This window comes from Pteronotus mesoamericanus, unplaced genomic scaffold, assembly GCF_021234165.1.
Source record: "Pteronotus mesoamericanus isolate MK-2021 breed Mesoamerican mustached bat unplaced genomic scaffold, CSHL_Meso_final scaffold_167, whole genome shotgun sequence".
Lineage (NCBI taxonomy): Eukaryota > Metazoa > Chordata > Mammalia > Chiroptera > Mormoopidae > Pteronotus > Pteronotus mesoamericanus.
This window is the reverse complement of record NW_026555308.1, coordinates 42,462,934-42,485,520: the sequence shown is the minus strand read 5'-3', so window position 1 is coordinate 42,485,520 and position 22,587 is coordinate 42,462,934. Positions and strand designations below refer to the sequence as shown.

The following is a 22,587-nucleotide window of genomic DNA, read 5'->3' as shown; positions in this document are numbered from 1 at the left end:
CAACAGTCCTCTCATTTCACAGTTGAGGAAACTGGACTTGACCACAGTTAAATGACTTCTGCCAGGTTAAACAGCTCAGTAGTGTCAAAGCCTTGACACCTCTCAGATCTGACTCAGATGCTCAAGCCTAAGAGATCAACTAATTCAATCACCAAGAAGAAAAACAGAGTCCCAGAGCACTCAGCGATTTGCTTAAGGTCAAATGTTTAGTTGATAAAAAAGAAGAAGTGACATCCACATTAGCTGACTCCAAACCTTAGTGTTGTTTTTTTTAAAAATATTACTTTATTTTTCAAACTGACAAAACCAAAAAAAAAAAAGAATTTTCACACAATTAACACATGAATTCAGTTAGAGTGCCAAAACATTTGGCAACAGGCAGGCAAAAAAATGAAATAAAGAGACGTTTATGGGCATACAATATATCTTACAGGTTAATACTCAAGTGATTAATTCTCCAAATTAATTAATCAGAACAATAATAAGACCTAGCTTTCACTGAGGGTATGTTATGCACAAGGCATCTTGAAAGGCAAGATTTACTTTCTCATTGAATCACCACAGTTTATACATCCTTACTATTTTACACTAATGGAAACAGGGTTAGAGAAGAGTCAGCATTTGAACCCAGGTCACCCTAACTCCAAAGTCAGTCAAAGCTCTGCCCTTCACATATCTCTGTATCGTTATAAGATTTTTTTGTATGTAAAAAAGATAATAAAAAAATACAGAAATTCATTCCAAAGTATTTATTAACTAACATTTACTGGGTTGGCCAAAAGTCCATTTAGTTTTTTTCCTGTAAAATAAAAGACATTTTTCATTCTCATCAGTAACTTTATTGATTTGGATATTTTGAATATGTTTGCTATGTCCCATGTGGTACAATGTTGATTGTTCTCAATTAATATCTCCATTTGATCACAATCAACTTCAGCTGGACTACCTGACCATGGAGCACTGTCCAGCAAAAAATCTCCAGCACCAAACTTCACAAACCATTTTTGACACACTTGATCAGTCATAGCACCTTCTCCATACATCACACAAATCTTTTTTTTTTTTCTGCATTCCAGTTGTGTTTTCACCTTTCTTGAAATAATAAAGCATAACATGCCGAAAGTGTTGCTTATTTTCTTCCATCTTCAATATTAAAATGGCTACACAAGCCCTGGCTGGTGTGGCTCGGTGGATTGAGTGCCAACCTGAGAACCAAACGGTGGCTGGTTGGATTCCCGGTCAGGGCACCTGCCTGGTTTGGGGGCCAGGTCCCCAGGAGGGGGTGTGCAAGAGGCAACCACACACTGATGTTTCTCTCCCTCTCTCTTCCTCCTTTCTTCTCTCTCTAAAAATACTTTTTTAAAAAATGGCTACGCAAAAAGTTCACCAATTTTGATAAGTTTTTTTTTAATGTGCACTGATATGACAGCTGTCATAATACAATCTAACAAAACTGTTTCAAATGAAGTTAAAGACAACTAAGTACCACTAGAGCCATCTTACGGAAAAAGTAAACGAACTTCCTGGCCAACCCAATACTACCCACATACTGTATACCTGGCATTTTTCTAAAGTAACACATCATTTAATAATCACAATGACTCTATTAGACAGATACATTATTATTCTCATTTACAGACAAGGAAGATGAATCAGGGAAAGGTTAAGTAACGTGTCCAGGTCCACAGGATCTAGTTAGGAGAGGAGCTGAGAGCTATACCCAGAACTTCAGACTCTCAACCTTCATGGGCTAGCCCAGAGCCTTGTGTTTCTGAATGTAAACCGTAACCCTGACCTCAAGAATCTTATATTCTAGTTAATGGAAACAGAACATATACAAGGATGCCAACAGCACACGCAAACTATGGTATGACCCACATACCAACATTATTCAAACAACGGACGCAGAGAGTGAGGTGACAACTTCCGCTCCAGAGGCACAAAGGGCAGTGCATGAGGGATGAATCACCTAACATGTCCAGGCACACGTTGCAACTAAAAGACCTTGGTCAGTCTGCCAAAGCAGGTGTCCATAATGGATAAGGTGCCAAAACTCTTTCTTCCCTCTCCAGTTGTCTCCCTGGAGATTAGCTGGGAACCTGATCCATCTACATCCTATCAGGAAACTTTTGTCTTTGAAACTAATCAGGAAAAATTTACTGGCTGTTAAGCTATAGGGCAAAAGCTCCTGTGATGAAGGAAGAAACAAGAAGGGAAAAGGGGGAATTGGATTTGGGACACAAAAGAACAGGGAGTCCACTCTAGCATTCATATACTGTTCCCCTTAGCTTCAAAAACACTTATTCCTTGCTTAGAATGTGTTTACTTTGGAATAGGCAAAAGCACCATTTAAAATTTAAGTAAATCTATATTGTTATTACGCAAACCAAAAATAACTAGAAGTGCAGGAATTTAGATTAAATATAGTGGAATATTTCCTGACCATATGATTGTAAAACTCTGAAACTTTGACTCAGAGAATACTCAGAATTTCTTCTGATATTTCACAAAAACAGTTTTTTGCCTTGGTCAGCCCTCATGATCGAGCTCACCTGCACGCAGAGGAGGAGGGCCAGCTGGCCTGAGGATTCCTGGGCAACCCGATTATTCTCCATATTCCAGGCACACAGTATATACACGTGGCCCCACAATTAGCTAAACAGAACAAGTCTACAAAACATTTAGCCTCTGGTTGTACTAATTACCTGCTGCGTGTGCAACAGTTGTGGCTTACTACCTCTTCAGTCCATTAAATGCTCAACAAGGAACATAAGTGTGTATTTTTAACCCTCCTTGCACATTAGCATAGAGTCACATTCTCCTGCACTATGCATCCTCGGAAATTCTGGCCCAATGTCACCTTTCAACATCTCACTGAGTTCTATTAGGTGAAGCTTATCATTCCATACAGGCCAGCTAAGCGCTTAAGGGTCACTTCTCAGTCAAATTCAAAGTATATAAAATTCAGGTTTCTCACCTGCAAAACAAGGATCATTATAATATTTCTGCCCTGAAAGCTGTTGCACTGTGCTTGGTATACAATAAATGCTCAATAAATGGGCTATTCAGAAATGCCTCCATTTCTGGAGGGGCACACAACCACTTCCATGGCCCATGGAAGCAAAAGCAAACCATTCCCACTCCCCTGTGAGCAAACACTAAGACTTTACTTGGGGGTTTGGAAACTATGATTCAAAAAGCCTGAAGGGCTTGTCACAGCCCTGTCAGCCTGGGAAGAGATGCAGGCTAAAACCCAGATGTCAGTCTCTCCCAAACACAGCCTGCTGTTTGTTGGGTGGGCTTTGCTTTTCTTTTTTCTATTTTACATAAAAAGTTTCTGCTATTTTTGTGAACAATGTTTTTTTTTGGAGGAAGGGTGCTTAAAGGAAGTCTGAATGCAAGCACTCAATCCAGAAGTCAGTGAAACAATTCGGATATAATAGAGCGCCCCCAGGTTCCATCTGGAAATACTAAAATTGCCCTGACTTTTATCATAACCTAACCACTTATAAAGCAAGTCTAATATGAATACCTTCAACATTTCCTAGTATTCAATTCTATTTACAAAGCAATTAAAGAGTGGCTGAGGTACACAACAGTGCAGAACAATTATAACACAGAGGAGAAACCATTATTTCGTTCATTACAAAGAATAATCTATCGTAATGACCCTCCTCCTTGATACCAGACATGAAGCCTCAGTGACACCCCAGAACATGCCTCACCCACCCGTGCTTCTGATGCTCGCACCAGGTCCCCTCACTCTGAGTTAACTACTTTCTGTATATCCTGCAAGTGTATCTACAAGGTTATAGCCAGCAGATCTTTATTCCTGTTGCTATGGATCCCTGTAGTTCTTCTACTACTTCTCTCCATCTCTGATTAAAATCGTACCATTCAAGGCCTAGACTAAATTATTCCTCTTCCAGGAAGTAATTCCTGATACCCTTGAACAGACATGCCTTCTATCTCAGTCCACAGCATTCCACACTCTATTGTGACATTATTTGTTTGTTGTTCTTTATTAGTGGCCTGAGTGAAGCAGAACAGTTTGATCACTGCCCTGACAATTAATGAATTTTCTAATTGTCTTGGTATTTGCCTGCATGTGGTCTTTAGCACTGACATGTTCACTCTGAATATCACAGAAGACCCAGCATTTAAGATGAAGGAATGCTTGCACTATCAGTTAAAATGAGTAACAATCCAAATACGCTATTGGTTTTACTGTGTATTTATTAAAAATCACTTTGCAGTCACGACACATGAGAATTTCTTTTTAGGGATGTTTACTTTTCCAGTTAGTAAATGTACTGGGGTGGTTTTCACTAAAACATAAGTCAGCCAGCTGTTTGTTTTGGTTCTTCAGCTGAATGGCAAAAATACAGCCAGCTTTTGCTCAAAGTACTGAACTTTAAACAAGGGAATCTGTTCTGTATTTAAATGATTTAATTTAAAAAAAATTTTTTTTAATTTTTCACATAATGAGAACATCTTCTCTTCAGTACTTCAGAAATTCCCTTTAGCTGGCATATGGCTCTCCCCCGCCCATCCCATACCCCAGGGACGCGGAAGCACTTAGGACACCCAAGAGAGTGTGTAATCCGACATGACAGCCGGAGGAGGGACGGCTGACAGAGCCGCAGTGCAGGTATCGGGGAGGAAGAATGTTCTGGCATCCAGGTTTACCCTGTACCTCTCTTTCACATCCACCAAAACGCTACATTTCACTTGCCTTGGGGAAGACAGCACTGCTGGCATGGAGGTTTCAATCTGAGACAAGTGGGACCCACAAAGACAACTCCGCGCACCTTAAACTTCTCTGCAACAGAGAGGGCAGACAGTGTTTTTGCACTTCATCTCCCAAATTCCCTGTAACCCAGCATAAGCCCCTGCCAGCTTTGTAGCCGGCTCCCCTTTCCTCTCTGTGGCGCATTTACGAGTTCAGCTGTGGGCCCTGTTCACTGCCCTCAGCAGCCTTTCTTCTCCTAACACATGCGTGCTTGAGCCGGCTCTGGAGTGCTGACTAAGGGGCAACAATAGGAGGCTTTGAGCCGGCCTCAGCCCCAGACCCAGTCAATATTTACTTCGGTTTGGAGCCACTGTTTCAGAGCTCCTTCCAAGCAGAACTCAACAGTTGGGAGTCCGCAGAGGTTTCTAGGTTTTATTTTAACAAGGGAGAAGAGGGGTGTAGTGATAGAGTAAATAGATTACTGCCCAAACCACTTTCTGAGAAAACAAGGGAGGTTCTTCAACAAAACAGGTTAGACTTCCAGTACTAATTAGCAATGTAAAAGAAGAAAAAAAACCAATCACTTTGCAACACATTACTACAGTCTTAAAACTCCGTGTCAGACTGTAATGCAATTCCACCTAACGTGGCCCCTCTACATCTGCGAGCAGAGCCCTGATCCTCCCGACCACCACAGCTGGCCAATGTTTGCCTGCTCTGCCTGGAACCGCATGCAAGGGCCCTAAGTGAAGCGAGTCCAAACTCCTTGGCTGACTTCCAAACTGGATCTTCTGTACACAATCCATTCAAATGTGTCCTAAAAGTTGTGATTACCAAACACCCTGAAGTAAGTGTGTGTGGTGGCCAATACTGGTCTGTGTGTCTGCTATCTCAGCAACAATGCAAGATTGTTCTATGGCTTTGAAGATAGTACCTGAAAAGAAGTCACACTCTCTCTCTGACAGTCAAAGTGTCTTACTACCAGATGGCAGATGGGAGGTGCGGTAGGGCAGGGCCAACAGCTGTTTCTAACACTGTGTTGGAGTGAGTGGAGTTTTCCTGTGGACCTGCATTGCCTTTTGTTGAGATAAATGCAGAGATCATCTATTAAAAATAAATCTATTTTTTTGTATTGTTGTACCTGCGTAGTTGGTTTAATTTTTTTTTTTAAGTCAACTGTCATAAAGCTTACCTAAAGTGACAACTGGGAAATCATTTCAGCAAAACGATTAAGGCCATGTAAAATTACTAGAAGTTTCAGTTAGATTCCTGAGGAAAGAAATTCATAGTTGTCTGCTGTAACCGGTTGCTCATTATTCCATTCAAATCAATAAGTAGGCTTTGTTCTTGTTGCTTAAAGACCTAACTATACATTCCATTCACATTTTACAATAGTTCCATAAAGACAGAGACAAATGAAGTGTAAAGTTTAAAACAAGAGAAATTGAAGAGGATTTGCAACTATCTAAACTTAAAATTCTAGCTCATGCCAACCCTAGTATTAAAAGGCAGTTCATCATCATCTATATTCTAAACATATAAAATACATTGACACAATTTGGCATTTCACAAAGAGAAATGAAGAGAAGTCAAACTATCCCACCTCCAAAAATTATGACATGAAAGGTTAGGTATACTTGGATTGGCCTGTTCTATTATATTTGTCTAAATTCATCAAATGCACTGGAATATGTTCAACTCTAGCCTTTGCTACATTATTTACCTCATTAATAAAAGCTAAAAATTAAAATGTGATTCAACTATTTCAACATCTTAAGGGATTACTGGATTGCTATACACTCAATTTGATCAATCGCCATGCTCTCCTGGAAGGAAAATACTGAAGCAGCCTAACTGAGATGAAGTCTCTAGCTGATACTTTTAAACTGATACATAAGAGTATACGGAGTTGTACTTTTTAATAATACAAAGTGTCAATAACTAAGTCATCAACATTTAAAAACTTCTTGACTACCCCTTTGCCAAGAAAGGAAGCCTGAAACAGGGGAGACCATTAATCATTCATCAGACACTGAACCCAACTAACATAAAATTACCAAATTTTAAACTTGAAATAAACCCGAAGCAAGCTCATTTCCTGAAGGAATCTTAACTTCCAATTTACAGGACAAAAGAAATCTGCTTTTGTATGAAATAATACAAGAACAAAGTTCCATCTAGCATTCCATTGAGCAGAGCAATTCTAAATACTAAAACACTGTTTTTTAAGGGAAATCAGTGATGTGGAGTTTTAAGTGCTCTTTCAAATGATTTTGGTATTACTAATACTGATTTCAATATTTTTATTGCTGGCTAAGTGCTGCCCTCAGCTATCACTAAATTTCTGGGTACAGCACATAAGGATCTTTGATAATTTCCCTCATGAATTAGTACCTCCTTTTGGGGGGCATAAGTGAGGTTTATACCTTCAGGAGTAAAACAACATTATAAAATAATTATGTAAGTATATGATTGCAATTTTAAAACAAGGAACAGGCACATTTGCTAATATCCAAAATAACTATAAACATATGAAGTAAAACCTGCTTTGAATAACCACCAGACAATTGTACAGGAAAGTGGCCCTTTGACAGTAATGTGTTACTCAGATTTCAATGCATTAAAACATGTTCCTTGACAAATTATGTTTCCTTTCTCAGTTAGATGCTGTTATGACCTATTTATGCTACTAACATCAATGTGTGTATAATTAATACGTACTAAGTTTAAAAGCAGTTGATACCAAGAGTTTTTAAGCACAGGGGCGTCGAAAGGTTAAAACACGTTCTTTTGGCAGGAGGACTCAGAAGAAACCAAGGGTCCCAGGGACAGTAAGGAACAGCCCCAGACAAGAACTGATTTGCTTCAATAAGCTCCTCACTGGAAATACGAGCACTCTCTAAGAGGGTGCCGGCATTCATTAATTTCTCCTTTGAGATGAAGATATCTCATTATACCTGTGAAGTCCAAAGAAGAATATTAGGGTTTCAGGAGTTTAAAGAGGAAAACATATAGAAGAGACAAGCTGAGAGGGGGACGAGAGGACATTAAAAATAAACTTGACCAACTTTACAAAGGAGATCCAAACTCCTTTCTGGAAAAAAGGGCCTAGCAGACTTGCCTCTCAAGTGTCATTCTTCACACATTATTAGTCTCGTAGAAACCACAAGATAAATCCTAAAACGTGAATTCCTTTCAAAGAAAACCCAGTGTAAATGCATAAATCATGTCTATCAGGGACAATATAAAGGCAAAATAATCAACTCAGTCTATCTTTTAAAAAGCCAACTCTTCCATGATGCTTTGAAAGTAGGTTTTCATTTGTAAGAATATATTTTCTATTCCACTTACAAGAACATAAAGAATTATAAAGTGAGATGTGGTACAAAGTAAGGTGAACCTCTTAGTGTCTGTTCTTTTCACAATGGTTTTCTAAGATTTTAAAGTCCTGTCATGGATATACTTTCCTTTAAATATTCACAAGTCTGAGGGATACATTATTTTTATTATGCCCTTTTATTTATTATGGTGAAGAAAAACTGAGGCTCAGATTCATCACCATGAATGGCATATGTACCACTCGGCAAGAACGAAAATTTAACTAGATCTGAAATATAGCAAGAAAATGTTAACAAAGGCAATTGAAAAATCCAATCTGACAAAGGTTTTTTTAATATCTCACTCTCCTTACAACATCCTTACAACATCGAGACCCATCTGAAATTTTACCCCAAACAGCTGCTATTATAAAAACTCAAAACAAAAAAAAAACAGTTCATGAATTCAATACTTTAGGCAGTCAAAACAATCTATAAATGTACATATATCAGTGTACCTAAAAACTTGGTTACAACGTTTTAACCTGATGACAAATCAGTGTTAATAACCTTGAGTTAAAGATAAGAACTATTCAATGTATTTCTCCCCTTTTAGAAAAGGGAGTGGAAACAATAATTAGAACTACTGAGCATCTTCTTCTTTAACTAAATACAAAAATGACCATAAATCTTAGGTGTATCAACTCCATTTTGAACAAAGCCATTGCTTACATATGCCAATGACTTCATTTTAGTCAATATTTTTAAATTTAGTAAGTCATCAAAGCACACAGCGCACTTTTAGGAACGACTTAAGTTCACACATAGTCACAGGATATTCTTGCATTTCTTTATCTCCCTGAATCATAAAACTAGAAACTCCGTGGCTGTCACCTCACAGTCACTGCCTCAGTATGCTCACTTACACCGTGGCAAGTACAGGCATCAACCTGCAAAACACAAACAAAACAGTAACGTCTTAATTTACTATCCTTAATACTCATGCTGCCCAATGTTTTAATTAAATCTATTTACCAAGGATTTAAAAATGAAAGATTTGCTTTTGTTCAATAATTAACTATAAAACAATGCTGGTAAAAATTGTTATGAAAACAAAAGGATACTTGAATTGAGAGCACTCACCATCCTTTCCCCCCCTTTTTGGAAAAACATAGCTGATTTACAGTACAAAGTTTCATCTTCCTTTTTATAACTATTTCATAGAGGTATATTGGCTAATAAGTCTACTTACTGATGCTTTCACAGGCTTTAAAGTTTACTTAGGAGATTAGTCATATTGTATTTATACACAAAGAGTGAATAACAACAACAAAAAGTAAGCGGGCAGAGTAATCTGAATTTAACCAGCTCCATTCTTTGTTAATGCAAGCATCACGTAATATTTATTTTGAAAAAGCAAAGGATATATATATGTGCTTGTATTATATATATATGCATGCTGTGAAAAGCAGAAGCATATTTACAGACTTTACACTTCCTAGACTCCATAGGAGCAAAGATTTCTCACTAAGGACACTAGCATCATGGAATAGAGCAGAAAGATACTTCCTCCAAGTCATTTATAACTCCGCTTGAGGTGCAGGCTCCTGAAAGCCACCCACAAGAAACCCGGCCAGTGGGAGCAGAGAAACTGTTAGTCACCTTCTATGCTGAATGTAAAATGAACATTTTGGGTTCATTTAACTGCATGAATTTAAGTTTGAAAAAAAAATCTGTTTCTGAGGTATAATTCTGGCATTGCTACATTAAATACATCTGGGGAGGGTTTGCAAATAAATATCTTTGGACTTTTATGACAGGATCCTCCTTAACTTACAAGCGGTGCATTTTCAATGGTGCATAAACCTGAATGTAAAAATCTATTTTATTTGTCTGAGAGTAGGTGGAAAGTGGCTACCAGTTAAGACTACTAGTCCTTAAGACAAATAAATTTCATTCACACAAATATTAAGCCAATTTAGGTATTCTACAGCAAATACAAACAAGAGTCCTTGACAGTGACCCAGAAGTAATCTCTTTCTCTCACTGACTTGTCATCTAGAACCTTGCTGCTCACACTGTGGTTCAGGGCCCCAGTGAGTTACTATCACATGGGAGCTTGTTAGAAATGCAGAACATCAGGGCCCAGCCCCAGCCCTACGGAATTAAAATCTGTACCTCAACAAGGCCCACTCCCCAAAGGATTTGTGTGCAGATCAGAGTATGAGAAGTGGTGATCTAGAAATCACTACCCAAATGCTTCATGATGCTTTGCTTTCATCATGGCTGGGATGCTATTTATATGGTTCACTGTGACATCTCCAGTACTGAGAAAAACACCTGGCCCACGTGGACACTTGGTAATTATTTGCTGAATAAATCCATATGTGAATATTTCATATACAGTATTTTCTACTTTGCACTGTAATTGTGTGTGCAAAGTTGTTGTATCTGCACAACACTGCAAGTTCCTTAAGGGTACAGATGCTCTCCTACTCATCTCTGAACCTAACATATAACTCCCATTGTTTACAACTATCACTCAAAAATTATTTTATCAATTACAACTTTTAAAGACTCAGTATAGGAATATATTATTACTTTTAGATATTAGCTATCCTATTACTTTGATGTGAAAACTTTGGAAAAGTGGCTTAAAATCAACATATAATTCGTGAAATCACTCATTTGGCTTTGATTTTAAATATAGTAAAGAGAATTCACCTAAGGAATCAAAATAGTAAACACTATGTATTATACCAGAGGACAGGGAAGGCATGGATGATTGAAATCCAAAATTGATTCCAAAACCTCATGTTATTCAATGGCCTCAAAGACTTTTCTTATCAAAGCTCCTACAAGTTTCAGAAAAGTAATTTTTTAGTTTTCTTCCTCAAATCCACCTACTGGTACACAGATCCAAAGACAGTGAAGTAGCCAAAGACATCACAAAAGAAAGAGAACAACAGAGAGCTCTATGCAATAAATGAACTAATGATTGGTCCTCAGATAGCCGATATCAGCACAAAAATCTAGAGCTAAGTAAAGAAATTACTTATGTGGTAATTATAAGAAAAAATCAGATACATTAATAGCATAGGTGTGTCAATGACAAGACCATTCCAAAGTACTACTCAAAAGAATGAGATATTCAGAGTCAGAAATGTTGCTGATTCTCTCAGTCCATCTTACACAGGATACTAAAGCAAGTACCCTCTCCTCCCCCAATAAAGAACCGCTTTGTTTCTTTTTAATTAACTGAATTAGATTGTCCTTTGTATATATTTTTTTTTTCTTCAGGGAACCCAGAGTTTAAAGTTAAGCCATCAGATATGTCAGATATATCTGATACTGATAAACACACACACGCACACACAGGCACTTTCCTGTATACATATACACACACTCTCTGTCATGTTGTTTTCCCAAGAGTATAGCTGACAATGGTGATAGCAGAGTGTGTAATTAGTTTTCATTGTTCCCCTGACAGCTATAGTCCCACACAAGACCCTTTTCTTTTTATGTTGTAAATGCTATGGAAAAAACACACTAATAACAGGCATTTAATTATGAATCCAGCAACCATAGTGGGAACACTTCCAGAAGATATTGGAACCTCTGGAACAGCAAGAACATATATTTGCAGTGGAGGAAAAAGTTTTGCTCTTCAGTTACAGTAATGTTCAAAGTATTGAGGACAGGCCAATGATAGAAGAAAAATGTTTAACGTTTCCCTGAGACTCTATCAACAATGAAAGTATGTACACAAGGTTACAGCAATACTAAAACCAAGGATACTACACTATCTGCATTAAAATGTTAATACGAAGAAAGGCATTGCTTATTAATAAGGGAAATACTCCTTAGAATAGGTTTATGCTTTAATACTATCCATTAAGAGTACAAAGATTCAGTTTTTTATTTTGCTTTTTGCAGACTTAAAAAAAATAGTACTTGTGATATCAAATATCTGGGTGCTACATTCCTTGAGGCTTACTTTAATTTGTTTTATACAGTATTTAAAATTAAGCATCCCCCGAGTTGCTGTCATGGCGGACACCAGATGTCACTAAGGTCCTTTCTCCCCTGATTAATTAGTAATTGGGAGACACATTTTGGCAGCTTTCATTTCCCCATTATTTTCTCTAGTTTGACACAAAACTCTGTCAGAAGCACCGCTATTTGAACTGTACCCTTCTTAGTGCTGGGTCACTAAATTTTAATAAATGGAGCCCCTGCCAGAAAACTACCAAAACAGGAATAAAAGTTTATTGAAGCAGTAACAGTAAACAAATATATGAAGAAAACACTGAATGCCACCCTATCTAAAACATTATTGTTCTGTCTGGACCCAGGGGTTACTAGCGAGATTGCAGAGCACAGACTAAAAGAAAAAGATTTTCATCTGTCCTTAATAAAAAATATATAGATTTATATATTAGCTTAATAAAGCTAAACACTTTGGTGTAACAGAACCATACATCTGAGCCTCTTCCATTATCCCAACCCAATGAATGAATTTATTGGGAGGCAAAGACTGATAGGGATCACAGGGATACCGAACCCACCAAGAAGTCACGAAAGCTCTGTCTTAGCCAAACAAACAGTTTTCATAAAAGGTAAGGCGAGGAATTAAAAATTGAAGCTCAAAAGCCTGATACTTTGGAGAACTACAAATAACTACAGAGTCAGTTTCAGGTTCTCCATCTCAAAGTGTCAGTCACTTCAAAAAAGCATCCTGCTCCGATGGTGGCTCAGGACACTTGTGTGCCAGGGCAGTGGCCATGCTGTGTGGGGCAGAGGTCACAGCTCCCGCATTCCGACATCTGTCTGTATTTTTTCTTGCCCTGAAACAATAGAAGGGGAACTAGGCCCATTTGCTCCCACTTTGTTTAACCTAATTGTTAAACACAAAGGAACATTTCCCCATATTTAGAATTATTTTCCCTTTTTTCCCCATTTCCATTTGTCTCCATAAAATTAAATATCATAAAAACTTAACCAAAAGGTTAAGTCCTCTACACAGTATTAAAGTTCAGTAAATGTGACAGTCATATAGCCCACTGAGGTCTATGGAACATGAAATATCAAGCAGCATGTCCACCGCCATCAAAAACAAGGTAACAGTTCGCATTATAACTATCCAACCAACATGTCATGATTTGATTGTATTCCAACCATAAAACTGCATTTTTAATGAGAAAACACTTTCATTTATTTTTATAATATGTATTTTCAAGGTAAGAGGCAAGAGTTAATTGTTAACAAAAGTTTCTCCATACATAAATAAGTCACTAATAAAACTTAGAATGGGCACTCTGACAGCTTAGAGGCAACAAGGAAAAAAAAGTATTTGTTAGTTGATTTAAAACAAAAGGTCACTCTGAGCACTCAGTTATTTCAGTTTTCTCCAGGCAGTCAAAGAAAAATGGATGACAGATATTAGAGGAAAACTTTTTTGGTACAAAAACTGTCACCTCATACCTGGACTTCAATAAGAATTCCATGAGATGCATATTCATTCTTCAAATATGCATTTCACTTATTCCTTTACACTGTATCTACAACCACAGAAAAATCCTACTTCCAATGAACTGGAGCAATCTGTGACATAAGTAGTATTCAATCTGTGCCCAGTTTAATCAGACTGAGTCAGGTTACTTTGAAATTAATCTTAAGGAAGTTCTGTTTTTACTGCAGTACATGGGAATAATGTTCCCAGACATCATCAAACAGATGCAGTAGCAAGAAGCGTGGTATAAATTTTGGGTAAAGTTTACTAGGCCACATGTTCTTCCAAATGCATCCAAAAATGCAAAATATGGTGGAAAATATAGCAGACCCAGTTGATATACTCTCATAAATTTTAATAACAAATGTGAATGTACTTCCAAAATAATTTTTATAAGAATTCACAAGAACAATTTAGTAATGAGAGAGTGAGAGTCTGTATTTTAGAGACAAAAAGGTTCTGACTTTATATAATGCTTCTTAAACCACCCCGAACGCTTCATTTATAGAGGTGCTTACATTTTTATCAATACCTCTCTTACTAAAGAAAGATTCTTGGTACCACTGAGCAATTTGTTAAAAAAAAAAATTTTTTTTTAAATCAATCAACAAATTAAAAAGGCTACTTCATACAGTCAGAGAAAGGAAATCAGGATGGGGGAGAGGGGTGATAATAGGGTTAATATATTACATTGAAATTAACAATAAGTTATAAACTTCAAGAGAATATTACATATGTAAACATGGTACAGCCCAAAATTTAACCTTAAAAATATAATATGACTGAGTTAAATATATATTATTACTAAGTTAAAGCATTCTTCTCTAACAACTAAATATAAGCAGATAGCATTTTAATGAACTCACAAGTAATTTAAGATAGAGCTTTAAATGCAAAGCCCTCACAAAAAAATTACAAAGTGGTTTAGTCCTTTTCTATCGTCCATATTCATTTCTGAACCATTTTCGTGAGAGAAATAAAATCGGTCTTAAAACAAGATGGCTGCTTCTAGGAAACGAAAGAAAGAAAGAAAGAAAGAAAGACAGATAGACAGACGCTGACTTCACTGAAAGCCAAAAACACAGCTTTTCTAAATTGGGGAACAAAAAATTAGTCATATTTTCTAATCTCCAAGTGTGTATTCATGCACTTCCACAAAGAAACTCATAAATTACACTATGCAGTTATTTAAAATTATTAATAGGAAAGAAATTTTTTTCAAAAGGTCTAATATTTATGTGCTAATAACATGACTGTCCAATGCATATACACAGAGATATCATATGACCAATAGTTCCACTTATACTTTACATTAGAATAATAATCATCAGTCATGAAAATCAGGTCACTTGATAAGTAATGATAGGAATAATATTGATATCTTATATCTTTTAAAGAAGCCCATCAAAAATGTTCAGTGATATCCTGTTAAAACACTGTAAAAAACCAACTGTATTTGGCTTTTTAAACCCCTTAGGAACTTAACTTGTTAGACAATCACTCCTTGAACTTCACTTTGCTGACCTTCCCTGAAGCAAATGCAAGATTAATTCTATGACATACATAAAAATTAAAAACATTTCCTACATTTTGTAATAATGTTTAAACAGATTTTTTTTAATCACTCAAAGCTATTTTTATTTCTCATTGAGTGGAAAATAAGACCTGACAGTAACATTTGCCTCAAGCTGTCAGCTGTCAATTGTATGAAGGATATTCCTGAAGATGACAAAGGTTTATTTTTTCTTATTGAAAATGATAGAATTCTACCTGAAACCTGAGCTAACCATCACTGTGATACACTATTGTTTCTTAGCAACTAGATAACTTTAACTAGAAGTTTTCACTATTTTAAAAGTTTTTACTGAAATCTGTGGATCACTGTTTGAAAATGATATTCAAAAGCCACCCAAATCAAGAGTTTACATCCACACATATTTCAGAAAATAGGGCAAACATATCAGTAATTTACAATAAATCCTTCAAAGTACATTAAGAAGTATAGATTATCAAGTATACTAAGATATAAGGGACTTTTTTGTTTATAGTGAAAACTAAGCATAATAACTATAGTACAGAAAAACTTGTAGTATTACTTTTTAATTTTAAACTAAGTGTTTCTGTGTCATTGTGCTGCCTTGGCTATGACTGACTTAATTTTGAAAACATAAATGCAGACAAATTTAAGAGGAAACAGATCTGGTAGTGAGTAATATCCCATTCAGAAACACTGGAAGTTCAAATTAATCTCAAGAAACTTTTCTACTAAACAGCTCAGGACATAGCTGGAGAAGTAGATGAAAATATAAATCTAATAATATAAACTGGGCCCTTAAAAAGAGACAGTAATTTATTGGTGTTTAGCTAAGACCACTATCATAAGACACGTCACTAAAAGTGAGTATTAATACCTCATTTCTTATATTCCTCTTTGAGTTTTTTTATCTCAATATGAAGGTGTTATCCGTCACAAGTGATCAAAAGGCAATTTTTTCTCAGTTCGGAAGACTGATCCTGACTAAGTATCTAGTGTAAATGGCGAGGGCCTTCCTTACTGTACTTAGGGACATACAGGCTTATTTTTCAACATGGACATTCTAATAAGAGCTGCTATTTTAATAGTTTGTATACTGTTTCTGAAAAGAAAATTGGTAATATATAATCAGTCAACATAGATAGGTTCACTACTTAAAATACCACAGCTTTTTAAATCATCATTGCTATACTGGAAGTTATTCAAAACAAACACAAAAATGAAGAAGGCTGAGTGGCTTCTTTTTAAAAAAGTTATTAAGCAAACGATTTATATTGGGGGGTGGGGGGGAGCACTAAGCAATAAACCAAATGCTATTCTTATATAAAATTCTGTTCTTAACATTTTCTTATGTTTTGTTCATTTTATATTTTAATGTTTACTCTCTCTGAAAGTACGTGTTTTTGCCATACACTTTTCCCAAGCTTGCAAAGACCAGGACTCCTGAAGGACTAATTGTATTCATTCATTTTCCTGGCCCAGCACGAAGCTGGTGGCTTGGCTGGTACATAGCAACAGGGGAGAGAAGGAGGTGTTCATCTTTATCTGTCCCTATCCAACAGGAACTCAGGCCAGTGGACAAAATGCAATGAAATCCCTGTTCAGAAGGAATCTTGCAAGATTAAGTGGCAAGAAATTCACAAGGTTAATTTGCCCCCAAATAACTACATAATCCTTCCAAACCCGATGCTCAGCACTCAGAGGTGGAAGTCTCTAAAGCTATTGATTATCAGCCAGAAGACACATGGTAACAAGATATCCATTCAGTGAACCAATGGTTTAGTTAATACCACTGAAATCAACTAACAGGGAGTAATAAACTATGGAAGGCCCTCTCTGATTCTTTTAATCACAAGGAGTATTAACCTTGGTCTCACACTGGAAATGCTCAATTAGACTGTACGGACAAGTGAGCCTCCAATAGCACTGATGTTCCACTCATCTAAAGACAGTTGACCACTTTGGATAGCTTATTATGAATATGTAACATAATGCATAAAATGGATGGAAAAATAACATCACAGTAGCTAACTTCCCTTTTCAAACTTCTGCGGAAAACTGGTTAAAAACCAGAAGCACAATTCTCTTTTACACACTTCTAGATAAAATAGGGGAAGAGAAGGAGGATTCACTTCAGGTTTCTTAAATGGGTAAGCGTAAAAAACATGAGATATAAAAATCTCCGTCAAACAGCTTGATATTTATCCGAGGGTTTATATAAATTCTAATACAAATAAATATCAAAATAATAAAATTATCTCATCACATCTACTGAAATGACATAATACATGGAGGCTCAGAGTTAATGAAGTTAAAAGATTCTAAGTAATGCCTTTTACATGAAGAATTTTTTGTGTTTCTAACATATAACAATATTACTTAAAACACTGAAAATTTCAAAAACAGTTAATCTGTTACAAGTTTGATAATAAAATTTACTCAAAACCAAAATCAACTTTCCAACTTTCTTCAAAATAAATCCTTGGAGGTAAACCAAATTAATTTTATTTACTTTTCAGTGGAAAAAAGGCAGTGCCAGCACACTGGCATACATATATTAAGACACTGATGGGTCAGATTTTAATAAAACAAGCAAATTTTGAATAAGGAAAAATGCCCAGGGATCATGACTGGGAAAAAATTACTTCTCTCTACTGAGCCACATACATATGACCTATGCTGCCAGAAGATTTGGGAGTGTTGACCTAGAATTCACATCACTTTCACAACTCCAAGATTACATGTTAACAAAACTAAGTGGTGTCAATTACCTGCTACTCTCACATGAAATATTTAATTTACAAGTCCCTACAAGAATTGAGAAAGTCCAAAGGAGACATATGATTAGGCTAAAATTCAGTAAATCCCAGATGAATTATAGAGGTATGTTTTCTTGTAAGAGAATAACATTTTAAATTGGTAATACTCAAACCTTAACAGAAGCAAAGCACCAAGTGAGGAGAGTCAGTATTCTTAAAGTGTGCTGGCTGAATTTGCCACTATTCTACCCATTAACGCCAAACATCTTTAATTATCGTGGCATCATTTTGAAAACTGGTCAACAGAATCCAAGAATTTCTCCATATATACATAATGTTTAGAAAAATATTTCATCGGAAGTACCAAACTGTGTATAGTATGCTTCAGATTAGGTGGGATGTTCTTTATATTGAGTCTTCTGTATCTTGAAAAGAGTAGCTACTAAAGGGATTATATAAATGAAGTTATATTTTTTATTTAAAGTTACTTAAAAGCTTTTAACATTCTTAAAGAAATGAAGGACAGATATATTCCCCTGGATTTGGACTTAAAGTTACTCAGTAACATACGGTTTCCGAATTCAGCATAACATTAAAAGGATCATTCTATTCTCTCATTACTTTGGTGAAACTCATACAGGTTTTCAAATTTTTTGAAGAGCAAAGATGCATTTAGACAAATGGTATCATATATTTCTATTCAGTGATAGTTTTCAGTTGTTCTTTCAGAGATTTGTGCCAATGCAACACATAAAATTAGTTTGGCCCATCGCCCAATAAATACTGGCAACTAAAAAGTTTTCAGCATTTGAAAATTGAACATCCACTTCCCAGAAGTGAATACCTGGGAAGACAGATTCTAACAGCAAAACTATCTGACAGCAAATAAGTTTAATATCTTTTCTTCTATGAATCTAAATCGATGGATGCTTATGGTATCAATGGAGTCAGTAATGAAACCCAATGTAGTGAATGAGCTCATGACTACACAAATTACTATAAAACATTTAAACCCTGTGATCAAGATGTAATTCTTAATTTTATGTAAACACAATTTTATGTTGAAGTCCATTGCTATACGCTAAAATATATTTATTTCACTTGCACAGTATCATTAGTAGCTTAATGTGTCCACTGAACTTTAAATGTCTAAGAAAAGAAATTTCCTACTTAAGTTGCAATTAAAGTTTTCTCTTTTTTTCTAAAAGACTGAAGTCTTTTGATTGTATTATTAGTTTAGCAAAATCTTGAAAGATAGGATTTATGTAAAACCAAAAGTCATAGCAAGACTACCTTTGTAATGATAACATATATCAAAAGAAAATGTAAAACACTGAATTTATAAAATTTAGTAAACTGGTACAAATTTTTAAAATATTTGTTCTCTGTCTTTTGTGATGAGTTCTATTTATTTCTAAATTACTTATTTTGCATTTTGGCTCCTTTTAAACGACATCCAAACTGACTTACTGCATCAGAACAGTAACATCTTGTTTAATATTTCAGAAATAAATCTGCCATCCAGTACCTACTTTTAAAATTATTGTAAAATAAAGGGTCAGTGTAATAGCATAGGAAGATAAATCCATAAACCCCGAAGAATACTAAAGTTAGGGTTGAATATCTTGGGAGGAGAAGTACCTTATTCTTTCTTTTGAACATTATCAAGCTGATAACGAACAAGTAGAAAGGGATTTCCACAAACCTCAAGTTAGAATACTGTCTTGAGAATAAATACTCTTGGTCTTTTAAAATTCTACAGATTAACTTTGGGCAGATTCAAAGCTACCATGGCATCCTGAGCCGATGGGTTTTCTGCAGGCAGGGCGTATCTACTGAAAACATGACCTGTGACAAAAATCAATGTGCTAATCTTAAACCAAACAACAGTATCAAAAGCATAAAACAGAGACAACCTAAGGTAAAATATCCTCAAACTCACTCTGACTAGCTTGACAGGTGAAGAGGGAGGGGCAGAGTAGGGGTATGGCGGATTTTTCTGTTTTAACCCAGATGATGGAACACCCAAGTATCCAAATAAATTAATGAGAACAAGACCACACTGTTAAGTTTGGAGTGGGTAAGAAAAGGCTACAAAGAGCAAAATGTCCCAAATTCAACTAACCAATTTCATTTCTATTTAATAAGGGGCTAAAGTTTACAAATATCAATTCCGTTTCGTATACGCTGTCTAATAAAGCCCAAAGGGGGAATAAAACCAACCGGCATAATGAGGCTTGCTTTTAACACCATCACAACTGGAAAGCTTGCTCTATTTGTCTTGTCAGCTTTAATAAAAGGCATTTCCTCTGGCAGGATGGCTTCTTTTTCTCTTTTTCTAATAGTGGTAAGTGGCATGTCAAAGAAGAAATAGCTTCCCAAGCCACTACCCACCTCCAGAAGACTTTTTTTGTAATTTAACCAAACTTTCAGGGATGTCTCCAATTCTGCCAGGCGAGCAGTCAGGGCTTGGACTACCTGGGTGTGATTATCTTTCCTGGAGTAGCAGGGCGGGGGCGCGGGGTAGTGGGGGTGGACTCCTTCTCTGTTCCGCAACCGTTGGACCGCTTGTGGGGGTGAACCTGCCCATCTTCACCTGAGCTGACATTAGTTCAAGTGGGGAATCCCTCCCATGCCTGCATAAGGAAGGCAGGCGGGAGGACCGTGGAGAGGTCCACCGGGAGGTGGGAAGCATCGGAGGCGCCCTCCAGACCCCTGTCCCCAAGCGAGCTGGGTGCACAGCAACCATGAACTCTCCCCTCGGCCTCCTGCCACTCTCCTCCCAACTTCCACTGCAGCCCAGGGAAAGAGCAGAGATTTGGGGTATAATCGGTGCTGTTTCCCTCCTGCGCGGGCACCGAGGCCAGCCCACAGCTGGAAGCTGGCCTGGGTCCAGAGCGGCAGACAATTTGGGCCCAGTGGGGCTGACTACTGCCCACAGGCCCGGGAGAAAGTAGGGCTGGAACTGTTCTGGCTGGGGAGGGTCTGCCTGGCACTCGGGACAACCCCCTACAACAACCCCAACCCCAACCCCAAATTCAGGGTTTGTGAACGAGGGACGTTCGCGGGTGGCTACGGTCCAGCAGCCGCGCTAGGGCGGTCCCGGGCGCCCATCTCTAGCCTCCCGCGTACACGGCGGGCTTCGGGGACCGCAGCAAAAACGGTTCCAGGTAACCGTGTGAGCTTCTAAGGCTGCACACAACCAGGCCGCGGACCGAGGGCTCCCATCTCCCTGCTCCGCCAACTCCGGCAGCTCCGCACACACGATGTAACCCCGCATTAGATCAAACTTTCTGGCACCTTGAGCCCACCCAGAGGTGGAAGAGGTGGGAGAACCTTCTCCACTGCCAAGTGCGCCAGGCCCAGCCTGACCCAGGGGCCGGATAATTTCCTCGCAGTTAATTAGGAAAATAACCTAAAGCTTCCGCTTCCCAGCCCCCCTCACTTCACCCAGCCCGTGCGTTCTCTGAGCGCACAGAGAAAAAGAAAAGAAAAAAATTAAAAAGAATACAGGGGAGGGAAAGCAACTTTGAGGATGTTTGGCGGGTTTTGCCTGCAGTCCCCGCGCACCCACGATGCTGGCAGGAGCTCCTGGCGGTGCGCACCCGGGGCTGCTGGTGCCCAAGCCCTGCACCGGGATCGAGATGCCGGGCCAGCCTGCCAGGGAGGGTAAGCAGGGAAAGTCTTGACTCCCCGGCTCCCGCCTTTTCCGAGTCTCCTCGCTCTCCGCAGAGGCAGCCGGTCTGGGCAGACCCGGGGACTCCCAGGGGCGCCGAGCCTCTCCGCGGTGGCTTAACAAAGAGGAGCGCAACTGGAGCGCTTCCCGCGGACGCCTGGAAAGCCATCAGCGCCGCGACGACGTAGGCTCCGAGGGTGCGCGCTGCCGGCAGGCGGTGCGCGCTGGTCCCCGCCGCCGCTGCGGCTCCTTCCGCAGGGCCCCGAGGCCCGAGTAGCCCAGGCTCTTGGTCCCCTATTGCCTTACCTAGGGTTGCTGCTGTTCCAATAGACGGCGTAGCGGTCGGCGACGGCCTTGGAGCCCGGGTCCTGGCTGAACACACACATCCAGAGCACCAGAAACATCAGCGTCAACATCTCCACGTGCAACATCACGCCTGGCCAGCGGCGGAGCCCCGGACGCGCCACTCCGGGGAGAGGGCAGGAATCCGGAGAGAGGGAGGGAAGGAGAAAGCAAGAGCGAGAGAGCGGGAGCCAAATAAATATGAATAAATAAAAGTGAATAGGAATGAGAAAAGAAAGAGACACACAACAAGCTGGGGAGGGGGTGGAGAGCGAGAAGAAAAGAGGCAGTGGAGTGGAGGGGCTAAATACAAACTCGCACTCCCAACTGGAGGCTTCAGAAGAAAAAAAGAAATTACAAGATGAAGAGAAGCAAGCGAGTGTGTAGTGGCGGCAGCGAGGGCGGGGAAAAGAGTGCCAAGCTGTGTCTAGGGAGGAGGCGGCAGGCCGGTCACCCGGGAAGAAGGAGGTGCGCGCCGGGCCGAGCGGCAGCAGCTCGGGTTGGAGCAGGCGGCGGCGCACGCTGCACAGTCACCGGGAGTTGCGCGCCGCGGCCGCGGGGAGACATACACTGGCCCGCCGGGCCCGGCTCAGCGTCGGCGCCGCGGGCTGCGCAGGTCTCCGCCGCCCAGGGCCCAAGCACTGCGCCCCGCTTCGCTCCAAGTTACTTTAGCGGCCGATGGGAAACTGCAGGAGAGCTCCTTGTAGATGGGGGG

The 22,587-nt window shown here is 38.8% G+C and overlaps 1 protein-coding gene across 2 annotated transcripts in view; it reads right to left on the bottom strand.

Annotated features, from left to right (window-relative positions):
- Window positions 1-22,365, bottom strand: part of EFNA5 (ephrin A5) — a 268,709-nt gene extending 246,344 nt beyond the window's left edge. For both annotated transcript variants that reach the window (XM_054589994.1, XM_054589995.1), the window contains exon 1: window positions 21,837-22,365. In XM_054589994.1, coding sequence (XP_054445969.1) covers window positions 21,837-21,961 — 125 coding nt within the window. In that variant the 5' untranslated portion in view covers window positions 21,962-22,365. The remainder of the gene's footprint in view (window positions 1-21,836) is intronic.
- Between the last annotated feature and the right edge of the window lie 222 nt (window positions 22,366-22,587).